At 38.4% G+C, this 22,445-nt stretch overlaps 1 protein-coding gene across 4 annotated transcripts in view; it reads left to right on the top strand.

The window, feature by feature from the left end:
• gnpat2 (glyceronephosphate O-acyltransferase 2) overlaps positions 1–21,630 on the top strand; it is a 54,547-nt gene extending 32,917 nt beyond the window's left edge. For all 4 annotated transcript variants that reach the window (XM_064341013.1, XM_064341016.1, XM_064341014.1 and 1 more), the window contains 14 exons: positions 2,849–3,025; positions 4,246–4,375; positions 4,659–4,786; positions 7,100–7,175; positions 7,922–8,073; positions 9,679–9,809; positions 10,086–10,309; positions 16,371–16,619; positions 16,738–16,817; positions 17,219–17,359; positions 17,497–17,596; positions 18,140–18,233; positions 18,362–18,423; positions 19,947–21,630. In XM_064341013.1, coding sequence (XP_064197083.1) covers positions 2,849–3,025; positions 4,246–4,375; positions 4,659–4,786; positions 7,100–7,175; positions 7,922–8,073; positions 9,679–9,809; positions 10,086–10,309; positions 16,371–16,619; positions 16,738–16,817; positions 17,219–17,359; positions 17,497–17,596; positions 18,140–18,233; positions 18,362–18,423; positions 19,947–19,984 — 1,782 coding nt within the window. In that variant the 3' untranslated portion in view covers positions 19,985–21,630. The remainder of the gene's footprint in view (positions 1–2,848; positions 3,026–4,245; positions 4,376–4,658; positions 4,787–7,099; positions 7,176–7,921; positions 8,074–9,678; positions 9,810–10,085; positions 10,310–16,370; positions 16,620–16,737; positions 16,818–17,218; positions 17,360–17,496; positions 17,597–18,139; positions 18,234–18,361; positions 18,424–19,946) is intronic.
• The last annotated feature ends 815 nt before the right edge of the window (positions 21,631–22,445 follow it).

The raw sequence follows: 22,445 nt of genomic DNA, 5'->3' as shown, positions 1-22,445 counted from the left end.
ACATTACATATTACATCCTAAAAAACAATGTTAGTTAGCTAGATAACGTTATGATAGCATAATAATGTTCGTTAAAAGTTATCATAACATTAGATAATTTAAGCAGCTTAGTTAAAAGCAGCTGAGTTAACGTTTGTTAAAAGCGCTATTATAATAACGTTAGTTGAAAGCAGCTAAATTGTAATATCTTCTTTTCTGACTGGCACTCATGAATACAGATGGTACCGCATTGTCCTTCAGTTTGTTTCTCCCAGTTGTCCCTCTCAGTTCAGAATGGAGGTCCTGCTCGTAATCATTGGTTGTGAAATGGCGACTACACACCAGACCTGGGTCAAATACAAATATGTATTTGTATTTGAAAATGCAGTTAAATACATATTTGAAGTATTTTCAAATACATTTACACATGAAATACTTTGATTTATTTAAAGTATTTTCATGGAAAACCAATTATTTTTCCCAAATAGTATTTAAAAATACATTAAAATACAAATACAATTTTTAAATATTTTTAAATATTTCAAATGACTGAGCCAGCAACAATGTAGGCTTCATACTGAAGGGGGTATCCCAGAGTTCTTTGTACAATCTTTGTGAGTGGCCCTCTATGGGATGTCAGCAAGTTATAATACTGAGGGCACTCCAGGGTAACTACTATGGGCTAGGGGTTGAATTTGGATTATGGGCAAGGGTAGCCTACGCTGGCAATTTTAAACAACCCATGCTCTGCCTCTAACAGACAGTAGCCTAAATGCACATACATGTCTTTGCATAGGGGGGATGGCAAACTCTTGATAAGCTGCTTACCAGTTTATTTGTACCCATGCAATCTTTTTAAAGTTAGTGGCCTTTTACTGTATTTCCTCTTTTTTCTGTTGTCAGAGTGTTCAGCAGCCATATGTACAGTTCCATGTTTTACATTTTGTAAGGTTAGACCCTGATAAAAATATAATTCAGCCGTGCATATTCACTACCAATTAACAATGATAATCGGTACAATTGGACTGGGGCCGTCAGCAGTCACTTGACGTGTTCTCATAAAAATACTGTCCTCTAATTAGACAAAATGCTCAGAGCTGATAGGTTGTCGCATATCCAGCGCTTTTCAAGTATTTAAACAGCTTGGTACAATTGCGCATGGTTTACCACTGGCCTCATGTTTTGAAAGTATTTTGAAATAATTCCATTAAATCAAACATTTGTCAATGTTCTTTGAGTGCAACGATATTCAGTGTCTTCCTCTGCTTTCTTCATTCTGCAGCCTGGCACAGCACACCACATCTTTCTTTTTGTACTTCTCAATAGCACAAAATGTCTTCTACTGTCTTATGGCATTAGGCAAGCTAAATAGCTCAAAATGTCCTAAACAGCACTGTTGATATGGCTAAAATAATTTCAGTATGTATGCCCAAGTGACCCCTCTGCACCCCAGGGAACGCCAAACAAATCAGTTTGTAAAGCAGTGCATTGTGGGTGTTGACGTTACAGCAGAAGGCTGGAGAATATGGCTTTCAGTGGTTTGGAATTGCTTTATCTAGACAACAGCAGATGAAAAAAAATTTGTGGGGGGGGGGGGGGATATATTTATGATGGGCTTATTGAACAATGGGGGAAATATATTTTTTGGGTGCAGTTCCCCTTTAATTAACTAGCACCAGGATAGGCTGCCTCAGACAAAACACACCTAGCTAATTAGCAATTCAATGCACTTAGTCACGCAGAGCAAAATGTGGATTGTGTGGATGTGTGAATATTGTTATTTTCAAAAAAGGTAAAAAAAGGTACAGTTAATGGGGCTCATTCGCAAAGCAGCTTTGCTTAAATTCTTCTTACTTTTCTTCTTAATAAAATTCCTACAAAAACCAATGTGGGATTCCTGAGTCAGGCACAGACCTTCGATTTTGTGCTCAGAGATGTTACTAAAGGGTCAAGTGCATACTAAAGGGTGCAAACATCAGCCATTCATCATTCTTCACACCCTAAAGACAAAATGTGTTTCCATGGCAAGATTAACCAATAATCCAAAAGTAACAAATACATCATTGCTGTGTTGGGCTTGGCTGCTCGCGTATGGGACTTCATCATCATAATTGCTTTTATCAAGTTTACACGCCTTCCTAACAAGGCTATTACCATAAAATAAAGCTAAGATGAAAAGTGCTTGAATAAAAAGGAAACTATCATAAACTGAAATAAAAATGAGAGCTTTTGAAATGAGAACTACCAAACCTGCTCTTAAAACTAAATAAAGCTTAAGTGAAATTGAAATTAAAAACTATTGAAAAATGTTGTATTATTCAGGTTTGTTAATTTAGTTAAAATCAATAACATATTTATATTATATTTGTATTGATAAACATTTGTTGTTAATATAAGGTCTGTAACTACTTAAAATGACTATGGATGAATACAGCATTAAAAATATAAACATCTGCATTTGCCTTAACGTGTTTATCTTACCAAAGAACAAATTCAGTTGAGAAATGAAAATGATGAATGCTGAATGTTAGTGGAAATGTTTGTGAGCACAATAATGATAAAATTTGATCATATGCATGTTCCTGAATGAGGCCCAATACCTATACATTATGGCACATGCCTGTTTGTGTTCTGTATGAATATGTCGATGCTTTTGTGTCCCTAGCCCTGGTACTGGAGAACCACTAGATGCTCTGGTTTTCATTACAACCCAGCACTTTATTGATCATTAAAGCAGTTGATTACACAGTTAACTCCCTTTACAGACCCTGGGACTCTGCAAGGCCAGGGTTGAAAACCCCAGCCTAAAATGTGTGTCTGCATGTTTTGGAAGGGTATATAAATGCAAACGTTTTGTACGGTTGTGCAGATGTCTGTGGAGAGTGGCGAGCCATTGGAGGTGATCAGAGAGGAGGCTGCTGGGATACTGGAGGAAATGTCTCAAAACCTTCAGCTGGGATTCATCCGGTTACTGGGCTTCATCCTGAGTAAAGTTTTCAAGAGGCTATTTCGAAAGATTTACATCAACGATGATGGCCTACAGAGGGTGAGCTTACAGAGAACCAGAATTATGTCTGCTCAACATTCTTCAGATCCAAAACCAGTTAAAACAAATCACATTAACTTTACATCTGCAAAATGGGAAAGTACTCACTAGTCCATTTTATAAAATTTGTTACAATATACTTCACAGTATACCCAGGGCTAAACCCTCACAAAGCAAGCCAGAGGTAACATTTGCAAGGAAAAACTTTTAGGCATGTAGGAAGAATCTTGGGAGGAACCAGCCTCAGTAGGGGGAGTCCATCCTCCTCTGGCCAGCTCATTGTGTCATGGAAAAAAGACAAAGTCAATTATCTGACTGAGGTGGCAGCCTTGGGGTGGAGTGGTGAGTGCATGAGTTATACCATTCATTTTGTTGTGAATTTTGAAGCATCTGGTGATTGTGTTCAGTCAATGTGCTTATTAATTTTTGGTCATGACATTTGAGGTTGCTCAGATATCACCCTTTTTGATTGATTGTTGGAATACAAAATTGATAGAGTTGTCTTACACTGGGAATGTGACTGAAGGGCATGTAATAAGCAGATTCTGATCGGCTGCTGTAGCTGTAGAAATTTGGAGACATAGTAAGACCAGTATGTATGGTTTTGTTAGCCCAGCACAGTTCTGCTGAAATGATTATGAAACATGTGCATTGTCTGCATTTCTTGGCTGAAGGGCACAAATCTTGTTGCAAACCTATGTCTATTTGGTATAGAAAGCTGAACGCAATTATGAAAATACTCTTTCTTCATCATCAAGCAAACTGAACGTTTATTTATCATATCCGTCATATGAATGTGTGATATTCTATGCACCTACACAGAATGTATTCTTAGCATGTTAAAGATAGGCTACTCCTATCTGAGTAGTTTGCTTGGGTTATATCATGCTAATCTATATGGTGTCTGCCTTGAAGTTTGTATGTGATTGATTGCTTCTGTGTAAATGGAATGAAAACCACAACTGTTAAACTTAAGAAGAGCACTGTCCACAGTATAAGACCACACAACTGTTTTCTCATTTGAAAATATTAAAACATATGTTGTACTTTGCACATATTTTAAGATTGGTTCCTAAGTTCACCTATTTGAACTAATTATATTGTTATTGAAATCCTGAAATACTCTGCAATCCAGAGTATGGGCTATTTGCAAATGAACATGTTTTTTAATGCAGACACATACAATCATATTGACTTTCTCTCATTGTCCCACCCTTCAGCTTCAACAGGTTATTCAGGAGTGCCCAGTGGTGCTGATGCCCAATCACAGGAGTTATGTGGACTTCCTGGTTTTGTCCTACATTCTCTTCACTTATGATCTCCCCATTCCAGTCATTGCTGCAGGAATCCGCAAGTATCTATTATTATAGTCATTTGCTTTGATGGCTCCATGGTATGAAAGTCCAACAGAGCAAATGACAGTTTCACACAATCAGTGAAGTGTACATTGCGTGCAAATTTTCACTGAACCTTGACACAGGCCTCTTTCTAAAAGATCTTTCCTAAAAGGCCTCTATGTGGTACATTTCTACCACTAAGTATTATTTCTTCAAAAAGTCTGTTTTGAAAATTAGTTAATTTACATATTTATGATCAGCCTTTATATCTTTCTGCCTGTCTGTTTGTCTCTCAGCTCTGATGGGGATGTCATTGCTTGGGGAGATCTTCCGCAGGTCAGGAGCCTTTTTCATACGGCGCTCCATTGGGGCAGACAAGCTGTACTGGGCTGTGCTTTCAGAGTATGTCAAAACAGTCATACGGGTATGTGTCTTCTAGATAATACACAGCCAATGGACTACACATCACCTACATTATTATTTGTAGTTCTAGCAGTTGCTGAAGTAGTGATTCTGTATTTCCTGAATATGATTTTTGTTTTGGTGTACTTGTGACAGTAGTGTTTAAACAGTGTTTATAGAAACATCATAACTTGAAGCAGCACCCCCTCCCCCCCCAGTTTTAGAGTTACAGTTTTTTTAATTAGCCTTGATATTCACCTGGAGCACCAGGCCAGGTGTCTTCCTGTACAGGACTCAAATAAGCAGAGGTGGAAAATCCTGGTTTAGAAATTAAAAGTTCTCCCCAGTATTTGTTGCAGTTACCTAGATGTGCTAATCAGAGCAATTATTCAACTAGGAGGTAGAACTAATCAGTGAAAGGGCTAACAACAATATATCTAATCAATTAATATGCAGATTATTTTTCAATTAATCAATTAGTTGATTTACGGAATTTTTACTTTTGTTTCTGGGAATATTCAAAAAATGAATATTCAACAACCAAGAAGATGAAAGTTATGAGATTAAACACATGCAAATGTATGCTATAAAGCATCTGTGCATAATAAAGGTTTTTATTAAGTGCATATAGCAGCATGTCGTTATAATGTTCAAGAGACAAAAAGTTATTTGAAGACTGCAGTTTAAAAGTAGCTCAACTGTTTAGATGAATAATGAAGATAAAAACATAAAACAAAAAATGTTAACAGGATTTGCTACATTGAATGGCTTCAACACATCAAATGGTTTCAACAAGAGGCCAATGCTGGACTATGAATGTAGAGTGGCTCCACAGCATTGCAATGCAGAACTGTTAGCATTTGCTTTGTCTTTTTAAATTCTTCATTATCTACAAATGGTTAGTTTTAATGGTCATGTGTCCATGCTTTCACCGATTAGCAGCCTATCGATTCAAACTCAGTCTTTATTTTGATCAGTTAAAACACTTCTCTTATGTAAATTCTTTGCAATATACTGTACTACTATGTGAATATGGGACTTTTATTATTCATGACACGCAGAGCTATTTCTGACATACTGTGGTTTAAGAGGGAAAATAATCCCTCTAAACATGAAGAGCATCTAAGTAATAAAAATGAACAACTTGTTAAAATTCTGGGATTGAAATTGTGGTTGGAATGAAAACCTGCATATACCATGGTACCCATTAAGGATTGAGGTTCATAACCATTGTTTTAGTTAACATTTGCCGATGTAAAGGCTGATCACTGATCACTGTGACTACATCCCTATTACAATAAATGGACATTGGGGATGCTCTAAGAAGAATAAAAGGGAGGGACAGAAACAGTCCATAGATAAGACAGGGAATACTAGCGAGCCATCCTTAGTTAGCTATCACTGTTATGTGCTTTTATGACTGTAAACAAACTGCATGTGCACAAGTACCACCCACCGGCAATTGCAGTGCCGTCATGCTGTTCAACCACGAAAGTTTTCAAAATGAAACTCAAGTACTGAAGCTAAACTCATTTAATTTGTGAGAAATAGAGCTTGTTGACAAGCAGTCAATGACTCGCTTCTTTTGACAAGGATTTTGTATTAACTTAATTATTAATTAATTGTGCTTAGCCCTCTTCATCCTCTTTTATAGTTCCAACATGCCTTCTCTTCAGGTGCTCATGCATCACTGTTGTGTTCCCATGTCACGCAAGTTCAGCTTTTTAAATTCTTCAGTGTAAAGTGCCTGCTTACTTTGGAAGATTTGGGTTGCACATGAGTTTCCACCGGTAGAGCTGCCACCTCAATCTCCGCCATCTTTCGAATGTGTTTCCATTCTCTCAAGGAAGAGTAATGTAGTGACTACATGGACAACATGCGAGACCTGTGTTCTATCCAGACCGGTGCAATTCGGCCTATTACGCTCTAAATAGGACACGGCTATACAATTTGGAACACAACCCTACTAAACTTAAAAAAAAATTGATCCAGCTAATTGATAAAAAATTAGTTGCCAACAAATTTATATTGTCGGTTTTGTCGACATCATCGATTACTTGCTGCAGCCCTAAATTAGCTGGCTGTGCTCATGAGTGGAAGAAACACATGGAAGGACTTTTACTTCCTGAGCTCTGGACTTTTGACCTCTGCAGCTAAGGGATCCAACTGAACATACAATGTAGAGTATGACATGAACCTTTAGACACTTCAGCAGAGCTGTCTTTCACATTTAAAATACTGTACGTATAAGTTTTTTTTACATGGAAAATAATTCCACATTCACAGCCTTGCTATGCTAATCAGTGTTTTTTTTTTGTTTTTTTTTAACTTGCAGACAGGATATGCTCCAATTGAGTTCTATGTTGAGGGGCTGCGAAGTCGATCTTTGAAGTCTTTGACTCCTAAGTTAGGTGAGTTTCCGGGTCATGATGCTGTTGGTATGTGGTTAAAAGAGAAATATAATTGTTTGATAAATGTTTCAAGTGTGTTGTGTGTTTGTTTTCAGCTGTGACTTAATTGTCTATTTCTCTGTGGCTATCAGAAAATGAATGCAAAAATGACAAATCTGCTTGTTCATAGGATTGTATCAACTGAGATGTTAGTATACTTTGATACAACTACCATTTAAAGCAGTACCTTGTTGTCTTGTCCTGAATTACAATGAATATAAAATTGATTAATATGGTTTTCATCAGTTCTAGCATCTGTTTATTGTAAAAGACAAATTATTTGCTGTGTTCTTTAATGTTCTCACTCGTGAATTTAAATAAATGTACATTTGTATAAATATAACACTTAAATTCATTCTAACATTTCATGTATGAATTCTTATTAATACTACATATGTTAGTCTATTGCTTCAGTAGACCAAACCACACCCTCCCATCTGAGTAGGAGTCTCTTTGAAAGTATTCTGAGCTCTGGGTTGCCAGACTTCCCTGGTATCCCTCCATTTTATCTTCTTCTACTATATCCCACCACTATCACATATCTCACATCTTTTAAAGCATCATGCCTTTCAGAAAGCTCTGCCAGCAGCTCATCATCACAGAATGCCCTGTAAGAGCATCATGCTGATAATCTCTCTGCCAATAGCTGTCTGTATGAAGTTGAGTTGTGATGAGCTGGCTATCTCTTGTGCCGCTTAAATTTGCAGGGATGATGCAGATGGCACTAGAGCCCTTCTTTAAGGGTGAGGTGTATGACATTAGCTTGGTGCCCATAAGCATCAGCTATGAGCGCGTGCTGGAGGAGTCTCTGCTGGCCCACGAGCTTCTGGGGGTCCCCAAGCCTAAGGAGTCGACCAGGGTATAGCTCATGATTCCATCACCTCTTCACATGAAAAGCATAAGAATATAAGAATGTAATGTCATAATACATATATCTAGGATCATAATTTACTAGCAGCACCCAGTATCCAGCACTGCATCATGACTGAAAATGAGTGGTCTCTGTCTCTACTACATGATCTGACAAGCTCTTCTATAATTAACAAGTTTCTTTAAAGAACATGTCCTGCTATCAGCAGAAGTTTTCTTTAATTAATTATGCCCCTTGTTCTGCTAACAGGACTCAACCTAAAAAATCTTTTGCAGTTCCCTTTGTTCATCCCTTCAATGAATTTAAAAATTTTCACTTAGTCTCTTTGTGTTATTGCCTGAGTAGATTAAGTATCTTAAATCTTTCCTTGTTGGCTTTTCATTGCACCTTTTTGCCCTTCTCAATTTCAGTACACCACACAGTAAAATGTCCTGTGTTAATTGAATTCTAACAGAGTTTATATGAGTCCATTAGGGACCACCTGTATACTCTAGGAGTTAATTTAACAGTGAACATTTCACCATGCAGGATGAATAGGCACCCACATGTCCATCTGTATATCTGTACACAACGTCCTCTGACTCATGTCTGTGCGAGCCCGACTTGCAGGCTGCAGTGTGGTAAAAAGCGCTGGCAAACATCACATGCTTTGGATGAGAGCACATATTTGTCTCCCGAATTGATAGTGGAGTTTGCAGTAGTGAGCATTGCAGGATATAATTGGGCATTTCAAATTAGGGAGAACAAAATGGAGAAAAGCATTACAATTTTTTAAATTAAGTCCTGCTCACACTAGTGTTAAGGGCTCCTGCACTGAATTTTATATTTCAGTTTGCACTAACTGTCCTTGTGTTATCAACCTCTGCTAAGAGGAAGCTTTGGAAACTGTGTGAAAAATTTAAAAGACCTTTAAATATAAAGTGGTACAAACAACAGAGCTTTTAGAACTAGCTAGCAAGCAATCTACAATGTTTTTTTGCATTGTTTTCACTTCACAGAATAAAGACTCAGTTATGTCAGTTTGCTTTTTGACAATCTTTTTGGTGGCCATAGTCAATAATAAAAAGTGTCCCAATTAAGTTGCCTCCTTCAAAATGTTAAAAACCTAGAAAGTAATAAAAAGGAACATCATTGTCAGAATCAGGGAGTTTATAAATTTTTTGCCATCAACAAACAAGATGGCGACAACAGAAACGCTTTAGGAAGTTTCAGGAAGAGTTAAATGTAATATCCGGAGGTGTCATCTATAGCTACACTCACTACATGTACAGTACAGGATCAGTTCATCAAACCTTAATCCTTTTTCTCAACTATTGTCTCAACCATTGCCATTGTTGGAATATCAGCTCTTGATCTTGGGTCTGTTTTGGGGGTCGAATCAACCCAATCCTTATTTTTATCGGGTGACATTTTGATTGAGAAACTGACTGAATCAATTGATATTTTCAAAGGGTAGTACATGGATCTTAATTAAGGTAACAGACTTCCACAGATTAAATGACTCATGCAAATGAATAACTTCACTGACATTTTATTTTAATGTAGAAGTGTATTATTCAAGAGCTTTTTATTATCCATGTTTGTTTTATCTAGGGGCTATTGAAAGCCAGAAAAGTACTGGAGGAGGATTATGGAACCATGTACATATGTTTTGGCCATCCTGTCTCAGTGCGAGAAATGGCCAAGGGGAAGATAAATCGCTGGCAGTACAACTTGGTTCCCAGGTAATGCTGTCAATGTGTGCATATTCTGTTTATGGAGTTTTCTTATACCTTTGTGACAACTGTCCAAACTCCAATGGTGGATAATATTGTAATACCTTTTTGCTTTGTATTAAGTTCTATGAAACATGTGCACTTTACTACCAGAATATTTATCAATGCCCCTGACATAAGCTCTGCCTTTCTTCATAGATATTCAAATGGTTAAATGTTAAAACACTGACCATTTCTCAGAAGCTGATCTTTGTCTTACTATTTCCTATTCAAATATAACTGTAGAGACCTTCCCATGAGGGCAAGCGAGGACTCCCAGACCTTTGTGAATACCACAGCTCACACTGTCGTGCGTCTACAGGAGGAGAACATGGTGTTGAGCTCCTGGAGCCTAATAGCTACCATCCTGATGCAGAACCTGGAGGGCATAGACTGGGACTCCCTTGCCCAGCAGACCGAATGGCTGAGACGGCTAGCACTGGATTTTGGGGCCAACCTAAACTGGCCTGGTATAATCTGGCAGGGAACAGTCTCAGTAGTAAATGCAGCAAGAGTCAGTGCCGCCTTAATTAAACAAGCACGAAACCGTCCAGACCCACGGCGCAACTTGGAAAACTATATAGCTAGTTAGCAATGGCACATCCTCATCTCTGTAACGTGGTTTGTTGTCCTCCGTGTGTCCATACATCTGGTTGTAGCTGTAGCTGTAGCTCCGACTCTAACATGTTAGCATTTTGCCTACTTTAGTTAACCTAGTTAGTGAGTACCACCGACACAGATGTATGGACACACGGAGGACAGCAAATAACGTTACAGAGGTGAGGACATGCCATAGCTAGCTAGCTAGCTAGCTAGCTATATAGTTAGCTAAGTTTTACTCATGACACTTTTTACAGGTGTGCCGTGGGTCTGGACGGTTTCGTGCTTGTTTCATGAATAAAGCTCCATGCTTCATAATCTGAGGATGTAGCTGATCACATGTTCCCGATGGACATCTGTTTCCCTTATTAACATTAGTATGTGCCGAAAAAACCAACATATGCACATTATCAAGCATTTTCATTTACTGTTACAATTATTCCGCACCTGTAATACAATCTTGCAGACCAGGTGATATGAATGTAACATGACTGCATACCTTGGTTTTAATTGTATTTGACTCAAATAAGCTATGAATGTAATTGAAATGGCTAATGACTACTGAAGTGTCAAAGCTGTTGATGTAAATTGTCATGGAGCTAGGCTCAATATTTTCTGAATATTTTCAAAACCCAAACACTGTTACATTTATGCGACTCTCCTCTACTCTAACAGTTAACACTCGCTTTTTCCAGACATTAAAAAACAGACGTAATTACCTTTGCAACATGGGCCACCAGCTGTGATAAATCACCTGTGGCAGGTTATATGCATTACATGCAATTTCCCTTATTTCCTCACATATTTTTGTGGTCTCCTATGAAAATGCCCTAAAATACATATGCATTAACCCAAGCACACAAATTTTAGGGATACCGCTTTTTTCTCATTTTACCAGTGCAAATCTCCGGTGCAGCAGCTTAGTAAATATGAAAAATGCTATTTGTCTCGTTAGCATCTATAAAAGCACCACAAATCCTTAGTAAATAGGCCCAAAGTGTTCTATTCAGAATCTGTGTGAGCTTGACTGTAGTATGAGAAGAAGCAGTTGCTGGACATTGTGCGTTTCAGATGAGAATGCTCTCATAAAATGAAAGAATGGTTTGCAATGAGCACTGCTAATGAATAGAATTGGGAGTTCCAAATTTGAAGAAATAGGGCAAGTAAGCAATTAATAGTAATTTAAAAAACCCTCTTGATGGTTTAGCTTTGATTTAATAAATGCCAAGTATATACAGTAAGCTCCATAATGTTTGGGACATTGATTTGGCTGTGTACTCCACAATTTTAGATTTGTAATCAAACAATTGTGGTTAAATTGCAGATTCTCAGGTTTTATTAAAGGGTATTTTCATACATTTCGGTTTCACCATGCAGAAAATACAGCATTTTTTATTCATAGTCCCCCCCATATCAGGGCACCATAATCTTTGGGACAAATGGCTGCGCAGGTGTTTCTGATTAGTCTTGTGTGTCCAGTTGCTTCTGTAGTGAATGTACAAGAGAACTTTCATTATCTAGACTTGATTCTAGACTTTTGATCATCTTTGGAGCTTGTTATTATCATTTGTCAACATGAAGACCAAAATTGTGCCAATGTGCAAGTCAAGGAAACCATTATGAGGCTGAGAAAAAAAACACCTTAGGCCACCTTAGGCTTGCCCTTGCCAAAATCAACTGTTTGGAACCAAGTGAGCACTGGTGAGCTCAGTAATCACAAAGGGCCTGGGAGGCTAAGGAAGACCTGCAGTTGATGACTGAAGAATTCTCACCATAATGAAGAAAAACCCCCACCTGTCTGACAGATCAGAATCAGAAACAACTCTTTAGTAGGCAGGCGTGGATGTATCAGTGACTATTGTCCACAGGAGACCTCATGAACAGAACTACAGAGGCCAAGATGCCAACTTCAAGTTAGTAGAAAAAAAAGAATGGCCAGGTTAGAGCGTGAAACTGGCCCATAAATTTCAGCCCGACCTTACCACAGCCCACAGCGCAAGCTCTACCAGAGCCCATATGTTGCAGTGCCTCAACCCTACTTCAATAAATGCTTTAATATTAGGGTGACATAGCTCACGAGGTTGTCTGGCAGTCGGAGGGTTGTCGGTTCGATCCCCCGCCCTGGGCGTGTCGAAGTGTCCCTGAGCAAGACACCTAACCCCTAATTGCTCCCAACAAGCTGATTGGTACCTTGTATGGCAGCCTTTTACCGTTGGTGTGTGAGTGTGTGTGTGAATGGGTGAATGCGAAGCATCAATTGTAAAGCACTTTGGATAAAAGCGCTATATAAATGCAGTCCATTTACCATTTACCAAATGCATCAGTACAGTAGTTGCACCCTGGTTTGAGGTACCATCGATATTCTGTTTAGAAAAGATGCAACTGATATCTAGGTCGGATCAGTGGATGCTGTACATCCGCAGTCATGTGCAGTATATTGTCGTAATGTTGATGTTCATGTTTGATGGTTACCGTACTTAAGCAGTGTATCAGCTTTGGCAAATGTTCTTATAATATGTGACTTTGGGCTTGTTTTTTTCCGGGATTGCTTGAAAACATGGAAAGTTTTTTGGACTTGTGTTTAAAAATTTGGTTGTTGTAAATGTTACAAGCGATCTGTGTTTTCACATTGATGGTTACTATTGTTCAAGGACACTAGCTAGCTTATTAAATGTATTCAAGTATTTATCTACTCACAAATGACAGAAAGTAACCTATAACCAGTCCAATCAGTCTCTCCTGCCCAGTGCTGCTCCACTGGTAGTTCTTGATTAATTTTTACTTTAAAAATTATTAATTCAGAGCACAACAGTGCTCTGCTGTTGTGACTGTGATAGGTAATGTCATACCAACTGCAGTAGGCTACACACCTCACCTAAGATTATCAGATGATCTTCCGCAATAAGCATTTTCGCAAGTTAGGACACTGAGGTGTGTGTTGACGGTCTGAGTATAAAAACATGTCTTGAATGACAGCACTTGAGTAGGGAAGGTTGTTGATATGTGTGTAGTCAGACAGACTTTTTGGCACAGTTGAGTTGCGGGTTTCCTGATTGCTTTTTTTAAAAAGCCATCCAACTCTGGCAAATTGGCTACCTTTCTCTCCAGGTCCATATTTTCTTTTCTCTTCTGAGATCCACTTTTTGTGTTTATAAGGCATTTTGATACGCTTAGTTGTTGCTGGGACTCCTCTTTGGTCTTTTACTCAGCAAGCGAGCTGACCTTAAAAATTTCACCACCAAAACTAATGAACAGTTATGATAAATAGCCACTTGACGTAAGGCTAAGCCATACACAGACATATTTTGGGGCAATCCCCCCCAGATCCAGCCCTGTTTCATACTAGACTACATCCTTGACAATAACTTTTCCTTCACTGGCTCTGAGGCATCTATTCTGTCACTTGCATTGCTTAGTTTAGAGTACTTAGCTTGCTGACAACTGCCATCTAGCTTGCGTTGTGTTTTGGCCCATAATTTAAAGGGGCTGCTTCAAAGAGCCCAACCCGAACCAAATCCAATATTAAGTTTCAGAATTAGGACCTGTACTGATTCAAACTCTGCAGTTTTATCAGGCTTGCGTGACAATTACTAGATCGGCCAGGTTACAGCTCGGTAAGAAGTACATAAAAGAGCCTCCAGGGTTCTGTAAAAAAGGTCTGATGAGACCAAGATTCACTTGTATCAGAGTAATGTCTTGAGCAAAGGCCAAAAAATTGCCCAAGATCCAAAGCACCCCCTTCATCTGCAAAACATGGTGGGAGTTTTATGGTTTGGGCATGTATGGCTGCTACAGGTACTGGCTCCCTTGTCTTTGAGGATGAAACTGCTGATGACAGCTGCTGAATGAATTCTTAAGTCTACAGAAGCAAGAAGAATCTTATCTGCTTAAGCAAATACCTTCAAACTCATTGGATGGCACTTCATCCTACAGCAAGACAATGATCCCAAACATACTGCTGCAACAACAAATTTGTTTTTCAAAGGCAAAAACTGGACAATTCTTGACTGGCCAACTCAGTCACCTAATCTGAATTCAGTTGAACACACATTTCACATGCTGAAGAGAAAACTTAAGGTAACTCTAAACAACCAGGAGCTGAAAATGACTGCAGTACAGGCCTGGATGAGCATCACCACAGAAGATACTCAGCACCTGGTGATGTCTATGGATCACAGACTTTAAGTAGTCATTGCATGCAAAGGGTATTTGGTAAAATACTAAGCAGTACTACTTTCATTTACATTATATTTTACGGTGTAATTTTAACTGTCTCTGAACATTAATCATTTGGAGTTGTAAAGATCTGAAGGCTGTAAACTGAAAATACAATTTTCGCCCAGCCTGGAAAGTCACGTGACCTTTTTACCCCACCAACACTTGTGGCCTGCAGGAATGAGGATATACACATGACCAGGACAAAAAAGTGAAAAGTGGATGGCTTGCTCATGTTTGCATTTAAGGGAAGTTCAAAGAAACATTCGTGGAGAATCTGCTTAACAGTTCTCCTGGTACGAGCATTTTGGGCACACATCAAGAATCCCTTTGTGTTCCTTTTTTTGTATTAGTTTGTTGGATTGTATGTCTTTTCTGTACTAATAGAACAGTAGTCTTTATTTGTCTTGCTTTGTAAACAAAATGTTTCAACATCATTGAGCTACCTAATCTTGGTTAGTACCAGCTGTCATGTTGTCCCATATTAAACAGTTTTTCCTCTTCAGTGCTTCTACCATCAATAGTTTGCATATATGCTGAACGGGGTGTGCATCTCTGCAAGGACCAGTCAGTGTATTGGCCTTATAGATGGTTTAGGGGTAACACTATAATATGGGTTGCTTACTGAGCATAGTGGTAGTTTCACTGACCGGAAGTGCAGCTGCTCCGGGACAGAAGTTTTAATGTCAAGATGGATCCTAGTATTATTTCATATATATAGTAATTGGGTCATAGTACGGGATATTTATATATTTAGTTTCACTCCCCAGATGGAGTAATTTTCGTCAGGGCTCCTTGGTTTGGCTGTTAGTTTCGGTACCCAGACAAATTCTGCCCTCCCAGAAGAATTTTTTTTAAAGAACAGCTGTGACATGATAATTTGTGGTGAATTCTAAGGGGAAGAATACTACTGAATACTGACCTGTACATCTGTAACTGGGTGTTTGGCATGGAAAATATTGGTTAAAGTCTGGAACCAGTTATGGCAAAGTTCTTGCAGTGGCAGTTGCCTGCAATAGGAAAAGCCTACAAGTCAAATACATAGATAGGCTGGTGCATTTATTAACTTAATTTGGTCCATCATGAAAATCATGCCTTTAATTTAACAGAACTTAGAAATAGAGCATGCTTAAATTGCATTACTAAGATATAACATGGTTACGTGTGTCCATTTTATTTTTTTTTGCAGTTTGGTTCCGGCATCTATGGTGCTCACTCTAAAGGATCATTTTACATTAATTTTACAGTCAAAAAAATAATAAAAAAGGAAAGGCACAACTGTGAGGAAAACTCACTGATTTGGTCACTAAGAATGGATTTGTCGAGATTATGATGAATGAGCGAAGCTCAAACATGATTTGCATGTATTTCAGTTTGAGCTCAAAGTTATAAGGTTTGAGCTGAAAGTTGAATGCCTTTATACGCCTTTCCTTGCTATACAAATGTAGTTCAATGAATATGGTTAGTAAAGCAAGACATGACTGAAATTTGGATAGGATTCAATCAATGTTACTTGGTTAACTTTTATTTGCCAATACATGTGCATGATATAGTTACTTCCTTCAGAAACTGTTCATTTTGGTGATCTGCAGCTACGCCATCAAACTCATCCTCTCAGTGCTGAACTCCCTAAACTGTGGCAAAGGGAGAATCTTTTTTAATCCAGAGCATTATTTCTGTGAGTAGACTTAATGAGCTCCTTCTTTTATTTCCCAGAACAACTGACCTGCAGTGCAGCCTTATCATTCAACCTGTCCCTCCATCATTCAATTCTACACTGTAAGGAAGGAATTGTTCAGCTAATGGAGGAAGAGTCTCAGAAGACTGACAGCCCAGAGGATGCCTTGTCCAGGCGTGCTGTCGCTGTGCTCATGTGTGCCTCCTACAGGAATCAGGCTCTGCATGTGTTTGTGCGCCCAGCTATGTTGGCAGTGGCTCTACATGTAACAGCCACCTCCAGGAAAGGTTAGAAAGAATAGTTTGGCATCTTAGAAATTATACCCTGTAACACTCATGAAAGCATAACATATCCTACCCTAACTTATGGGACAGGCCAATTTAATTCATGTGTTTTTCCTTCTAGAGGAGATCTTCATATTCTTCAAATTCCTTCAGGATGTGTTTTCTAATGAGTTCATCTTCATTGCTGGTAGGGGCGAAGCGGTGAGTCAACTAGGAATAATCTTAAGAGCTCTGGACAGATATAACAGGGGTGAGGAACCCTCTTCCTGGAGGGCCATATTTGTTTCCGGTTTTCAACCAATTCTACCCTGGCTCAGTTAGTTAATAAGCTGTGTACACTCGCAGATTAGAATACAGCAAGACATTTTTTGTAAACCCTTCGGCTATTTTTCATGACCATAGCAATAAATGTACTGTAGCTAAAAGTTCAGTTCACATTAATGATTGGCTTGATGAAATAATTAAGAAATTGAGACATTTGGCATGAGAATCCAGAAGCAAATACAACTCTCCAGGTATAGGGTTCCCTATGCCTGAGATATGGTTCAGGCTAAAATAGCTGTACATTGAAGCATCTGTAGTTGTAGTAATCCTCTGTCTAGGACTTCGAAGAGGCTTGCTTCTTACTGAAGAAGTGTGGAGCACTCCAAATCACCAATGATCACATCACTGTGGAAGAGACTGGCCAGGCCACTACCTACTTTCTCAGAGCCATATTGGGGCCCTTTATCGAAGCATACCAGGTGGGATTATACTGATTATACTATCAGGGTCCTACATCCACCATCTGATATGGCAGCTGAGCTACATTTTAATTCCTGTTAGTTCTAAATCCATTCCATGTTGGCGACTTGGTGTGGTTTAATTTTTCCATTGACAGGTTGTCTTCAGGTACCTGTTGGAGGAGAGTGTACTGGTCTTCACAGAAAAGGAGTTTGTGCCTGCTGTCCGCAGCTATGCCATCAAACTCATCCTCTCAGGTTTTTTCATTATCAATGAGTTTCTTACCTTCCTTTAAGTGTTAAGTGGTACATTGGCAACATCATTTATTTGCAATAATGTACAAAAAATGTAGGTGTAAGTTGTTTCCATAAATTACACAGAAACACAAATCATGCAGGAAGGAGAAAAACAATCACCATTTTGTGAAGATTTGAATTGTTACTTCCATTGCCGTAGCCTTAAATACAAGTGTTGATATAAACATTACTTTAAATGGTAAACATCATCTTTTCATTGGCATTGAATGTTCTTTTTGAGAGCTCTTTGATTATTTCTGGTTTTTCTTTATATCCAACATGGTTGACTTTCCCTCTTTGAATTGGTAAAAATGCATAGCTTGATATGGTAGGGTGTAATTCCATATGCTGTTTACAATTTAAAACCCATTCAGATGAACACTCAGTCCATCAATTCTGAGGTTTGCATTTCTGAAATTCTATTGTACTCTTAATTCCACAAATAATGGTTGCATGTGTACTTCACAATAAAATACAATTTTTCCCTTTTGTATGTTCGCACAGGGGCGCTGACATCATATGATGTACTCTCATCGGACACACATAAAAACGTGCTGGCTGCATTGTTGAGGTTAAATGCTGTGACAAAAACAAGAAGGTGAGTAACTATGAGAACAAATATGTTGGATCTCAAAGTTGCATTCATATGTTAAAACATCATTTCTGCTTACATAATCATAACTTGAATGTTGGTTTGATTTCATTTTTCTTGTTCTGTGATTTTAGAGCCCAGCAAGCTGGCTTCAGAAGCAACAAGGGAACCATAAACAGAATTGGAGACATATTAGGTATAACATTTGTCTACCTACAGTTTGTGACAGTTGCTTGTCTTGTTAAATTGGGTTTAGATCATGTGGACCTATATAAACTCCTCAAAAAAGTTTGGAAATTTGTGTTTGGTCGTTCATATCTCTGTTGTCACTGAATTATTAGCATTGTATCTTATATCATTGGAAAGCCTTTTCATTTCCCTTTACAATGATGTCTCATTTGTAAGGATCATGCATTTGTGGGATGAGCAGCACAGCTGATTATGTGGGTGGGGTCCTAAGTGAAATGTGGCAAATTTCCCTGCCAATGTCAAACAGTATATTCACCTCTTGGTATTGACTCTATTGTTTTGAGTTGTTTGGGGGATTGGATGATTGAACTCTCTATCAGTAGCAAGGAACAAACAAGACATATTGGTAATTTTACGATTTATTCATTGAACAAACAGTCAGGAGCCTCAATAGTGTGTGGAAGAACCATACGCAACCACAACAGCCTGGCACCTCCTCCTCATGCTGGTCACCAGCCTGGTCACACACTGCTTTAGGATGGCATTCCATTCCTCAACCAGGATTCGTCACATACAGCACGCCCGAGCTGATCCCACAAGTGTTCAATTGGGTTCAGGTCTGGGCATATCTCCACAATCTGGGACCTAACCCCATCCTCCAAGATGACAACGCTCGCCCCCACAGAGCCAGGGTTATCACAGACTACCTCCAGAATGTGGGAGTAGAGAGAATGGAATGGCCTGCCAACAGCCCAGACCTCAACCTAATTGAACACTTGTGGGATCAGCTCAGGCGTGCTGTATGTGCTAGAATGACCAACGCAACCATGTTGGTTGACCTGTGATGAATCCTGGTTGAGGAATGGAATGCCATCCCACAGCAAAGTGTGACCAGGCTGGTTACCAGCATGAGGAGGAGGTGCCAGGCTGTTGTGGCTGCATATGGTTCTTCCACCCGCTACTGAGGCTCCTGACTGTTTGTTCAATGAATAAAGCGTAAAATTACCAATATGTCTTGTTTGTTCCTTGTTACTGATAGAGAGTTCAATCATCCAATCCGCCATACAACTCAAAACAATAGAGTCAATACCAAGAGGTGAATATACTGTTTGACATTGGCAGGGAAATTTGCCACATTTCACTTGGGACCCCACCCACATAATCAGCTGTGCTGCTCATCCCACAAATGCATGATCCTTGCAAATGGGACATCATTGTAAAGGGACATGAACAGGCTTTCCAATTATATAAGATACAATGCTAATAATACAGTAACAATAGAGATATGATCGACCAAACCCAAATTTCCAAACTTTTTTTTGAGGAGTTTACATGCAGAGTGAACACAAACCCTAATGTATCAGTACAGTTGATGTCTGCAGCAAACAGGATGTGACTACATTTATTAAAAATCATAAAGGCAATGTAATGCGTGTCAGTAAACAAAAGTGGTAAATGCAAAAATTATGATATAGAGTACAGATAGCAACACTTGTATAAATTTTTATTTTACTTCTCTTTCTTACACAGCTGGTCAACTCCCGCCTCAAACAACTTCAAAACTCTAGCATGAAAAAGCTGGACTCTCCTTGATTGAAGGAACCTGTCTTTTATTCACAGTGTGCTAGGTCTCTGGCAAACTGCATCCAGGAATGCTCAAATCAGGCCCATGAGGGAAGTAACATGGATTGTTTTTATTCTTCCCCTCCAATTAGTGACAGATTTAGACCTGGGAGACCAGCTGAGTGGAATCTCTGGCTAATCAGTGACATCAATCAGTTAACCATCAGGCAGAAAAGAAAACCATTTTTTCGTTAGCAAGACCGTTAATGGCATTGCGATTCTTCCCGGTTTTCCGGTTTCCGACTCAGTCCCATTCATTTTAACGACCCTGCCGAAAGGAATAGTTTTAATGCACAAACATCTACGAAGTATTATAGATCGATAAATGAGAGTACTAATGTCAATCAAGATTTTTTTTTTGTTTTTTTTTTAATATCTAATGTGAGTATTTTCTACATTTTAATGCCTTATAAAAGAAAATTTAATTAAGCAATGTATACTTCAACATGGTAACATATTCACATGGGCACGTGCATTAAACAAATCTGACTCTGACTGACTATGACTTGCTGTATTTCTGAAAATAGTTTCTCTATTATTAGCTAACCTAAACCTGGAAACAGCTTATCAGCTCAAAAAAAAAACTTGAATCATTTGACATTAATACTCTCTTTTATCGATCTACTGCCCTCTGTAATTTGTGTTTTTAAACTATTCATTTCGCAAAAATAAATGGAAGTTAGTTGGAAAACAGAAAACTGGGAAGAACGTCAAAGTCGTTAACAAACAGCAGGGACAACTGTTGCTAGTATTCACGCTATGCAAATACAATGGGATAAGCTCCATAAAATGACTTGTGTTATACCAAAGTGAAATATTCCTTTAACCATCCAAATAACTGCCGGAGTTTGTAACTACATCCTATCAGTACTATAGGTCTATATCGTACAGTACTATAGGTCTCTTGTATGGGACAAATAATCTTTGCTTAAACATAGCATGTCCTGGGGCTGATGGAAACCCTTGTATTCACTAACCCTGGGCTCACCTGATCAGTGCCATAAAAACAGAGTACAGTATTTGTAAATGATTGAATCTTAGTGATTTAGTAACTCACATAAGGTAAAGGTTTTAATTTTTGTTACCTAAAACTGTTTCTGTAAAATGTTAAGGAATTGAATACAATAGAAATCAATTGTTGATTCCAAGGCTTATGTTTCCATGTCTTCAAATCTTTGCTGCAAAACATTCCTTTTATACACAGTGGCTTTATTTACTGTATTTAACTGGATTCAACTTATTTGTAACGCTGTTTTATTTTGCTAAAATAAATTCAGTTGGTAAGGTGGATGAAACTAAAATTATGCTTAGTAATACAAATTTAATTTAATTTAGAATTCATGTCATTCTTTAACATGGTTCATCCAGCCCTGCTTATTCATATCACATCTCATAATTGATCGTTCTTGTGTCTTATTCAACCTGAATTGATGGATGAATTTGCCTTTAAGACATAAAGCCAGGCTAACACCTTTTTTCAGAAGCAATGTTATATTTCCGACATGATCTGTTCAGATATTAGTAATAGCTGAAACCTCTACTCTTCATGACTCAATGCCCGGTCACTCTCAAAATAAATGTTCAAATGATACATGCCTTAAGTATTTTTACTTTGAAATGATTTATTTATTTATTTGAATTATTGCTTTCATCTGTCACTGATTCAAGATGCACTGCAGTAAAACCTAGACCGTAGTAAGCAGACTCTTCATACTTTAATGCAAAAAAAACCCTGTCTCGATCGATAAAACCACTAGAGATAACAAAAGAAATAACAAGGCAGCCTCTGTCCCCACAGGAGGGATGAAATTGGCACTCCAGGTGATTATGGTATTTTATAATCCAATAACTGTCCGGAGCAAGTAAACCAACTGCTAATGGGGTGCAACTGGGCAAAACCTAACACAAGGTAAAATGTAACACAGACTTTTTAGGTAGATGCATCGAGTTTGAACAACATATTTCAGGTTAAACAGGCAGCCATCTCCAACAAATGACGGGAGAGTTAAATACATATTTTGGGAGATGTTGACAAAAGTCTGTTTTGGCTATATGCAAGTTAATTTTTTTACCGGAAGTGTTTTTTGGCTACTGTATTGTGCGTGTGTGTCAAGGAATCCAAACTTATGTCATCGTAAACAGTATTTTGGTGTCTAACAGTTTTTTTTTTAGTCTTTTAGTGACTAACGGATTGCATAGTTTTGATATAGCATGCTAGCTGGCTGGGATTGCAAGCCAGGCAAATTTGCTGACACCCCCCTGTGAGGCTAAAACAAACAGGGTTATTAGCCTGTTGTCATTAGACTATTAATTAACCAATTGATTGGATTTGTTCAACTCAGATTGGATCTTCGTAAATATATTTAACTCGACTTTAACTTTAGGTTATGTGTTAGAATAATGTAC

This window comes from Anguilla rostrata, chromosome 6 (assembly GCF_018555375.3).
Source record: "Anguilla rostrata isolate EN2019 chromosome 6, ASM1855537v3, whole genome shotgun sequence".
Classification (NCBI taxonomy): Eukaryota; Metazoa; Chordata; class Actinopteri; order Anguilliformes; family Anguillidae; genus Anguilla; species Anguilla rostrata.
The sequence above is the reverse complement of the archived record's forward strand: the minus strand, read 5'-3'. Positions and strand labels throughout refer to the sequence as shown.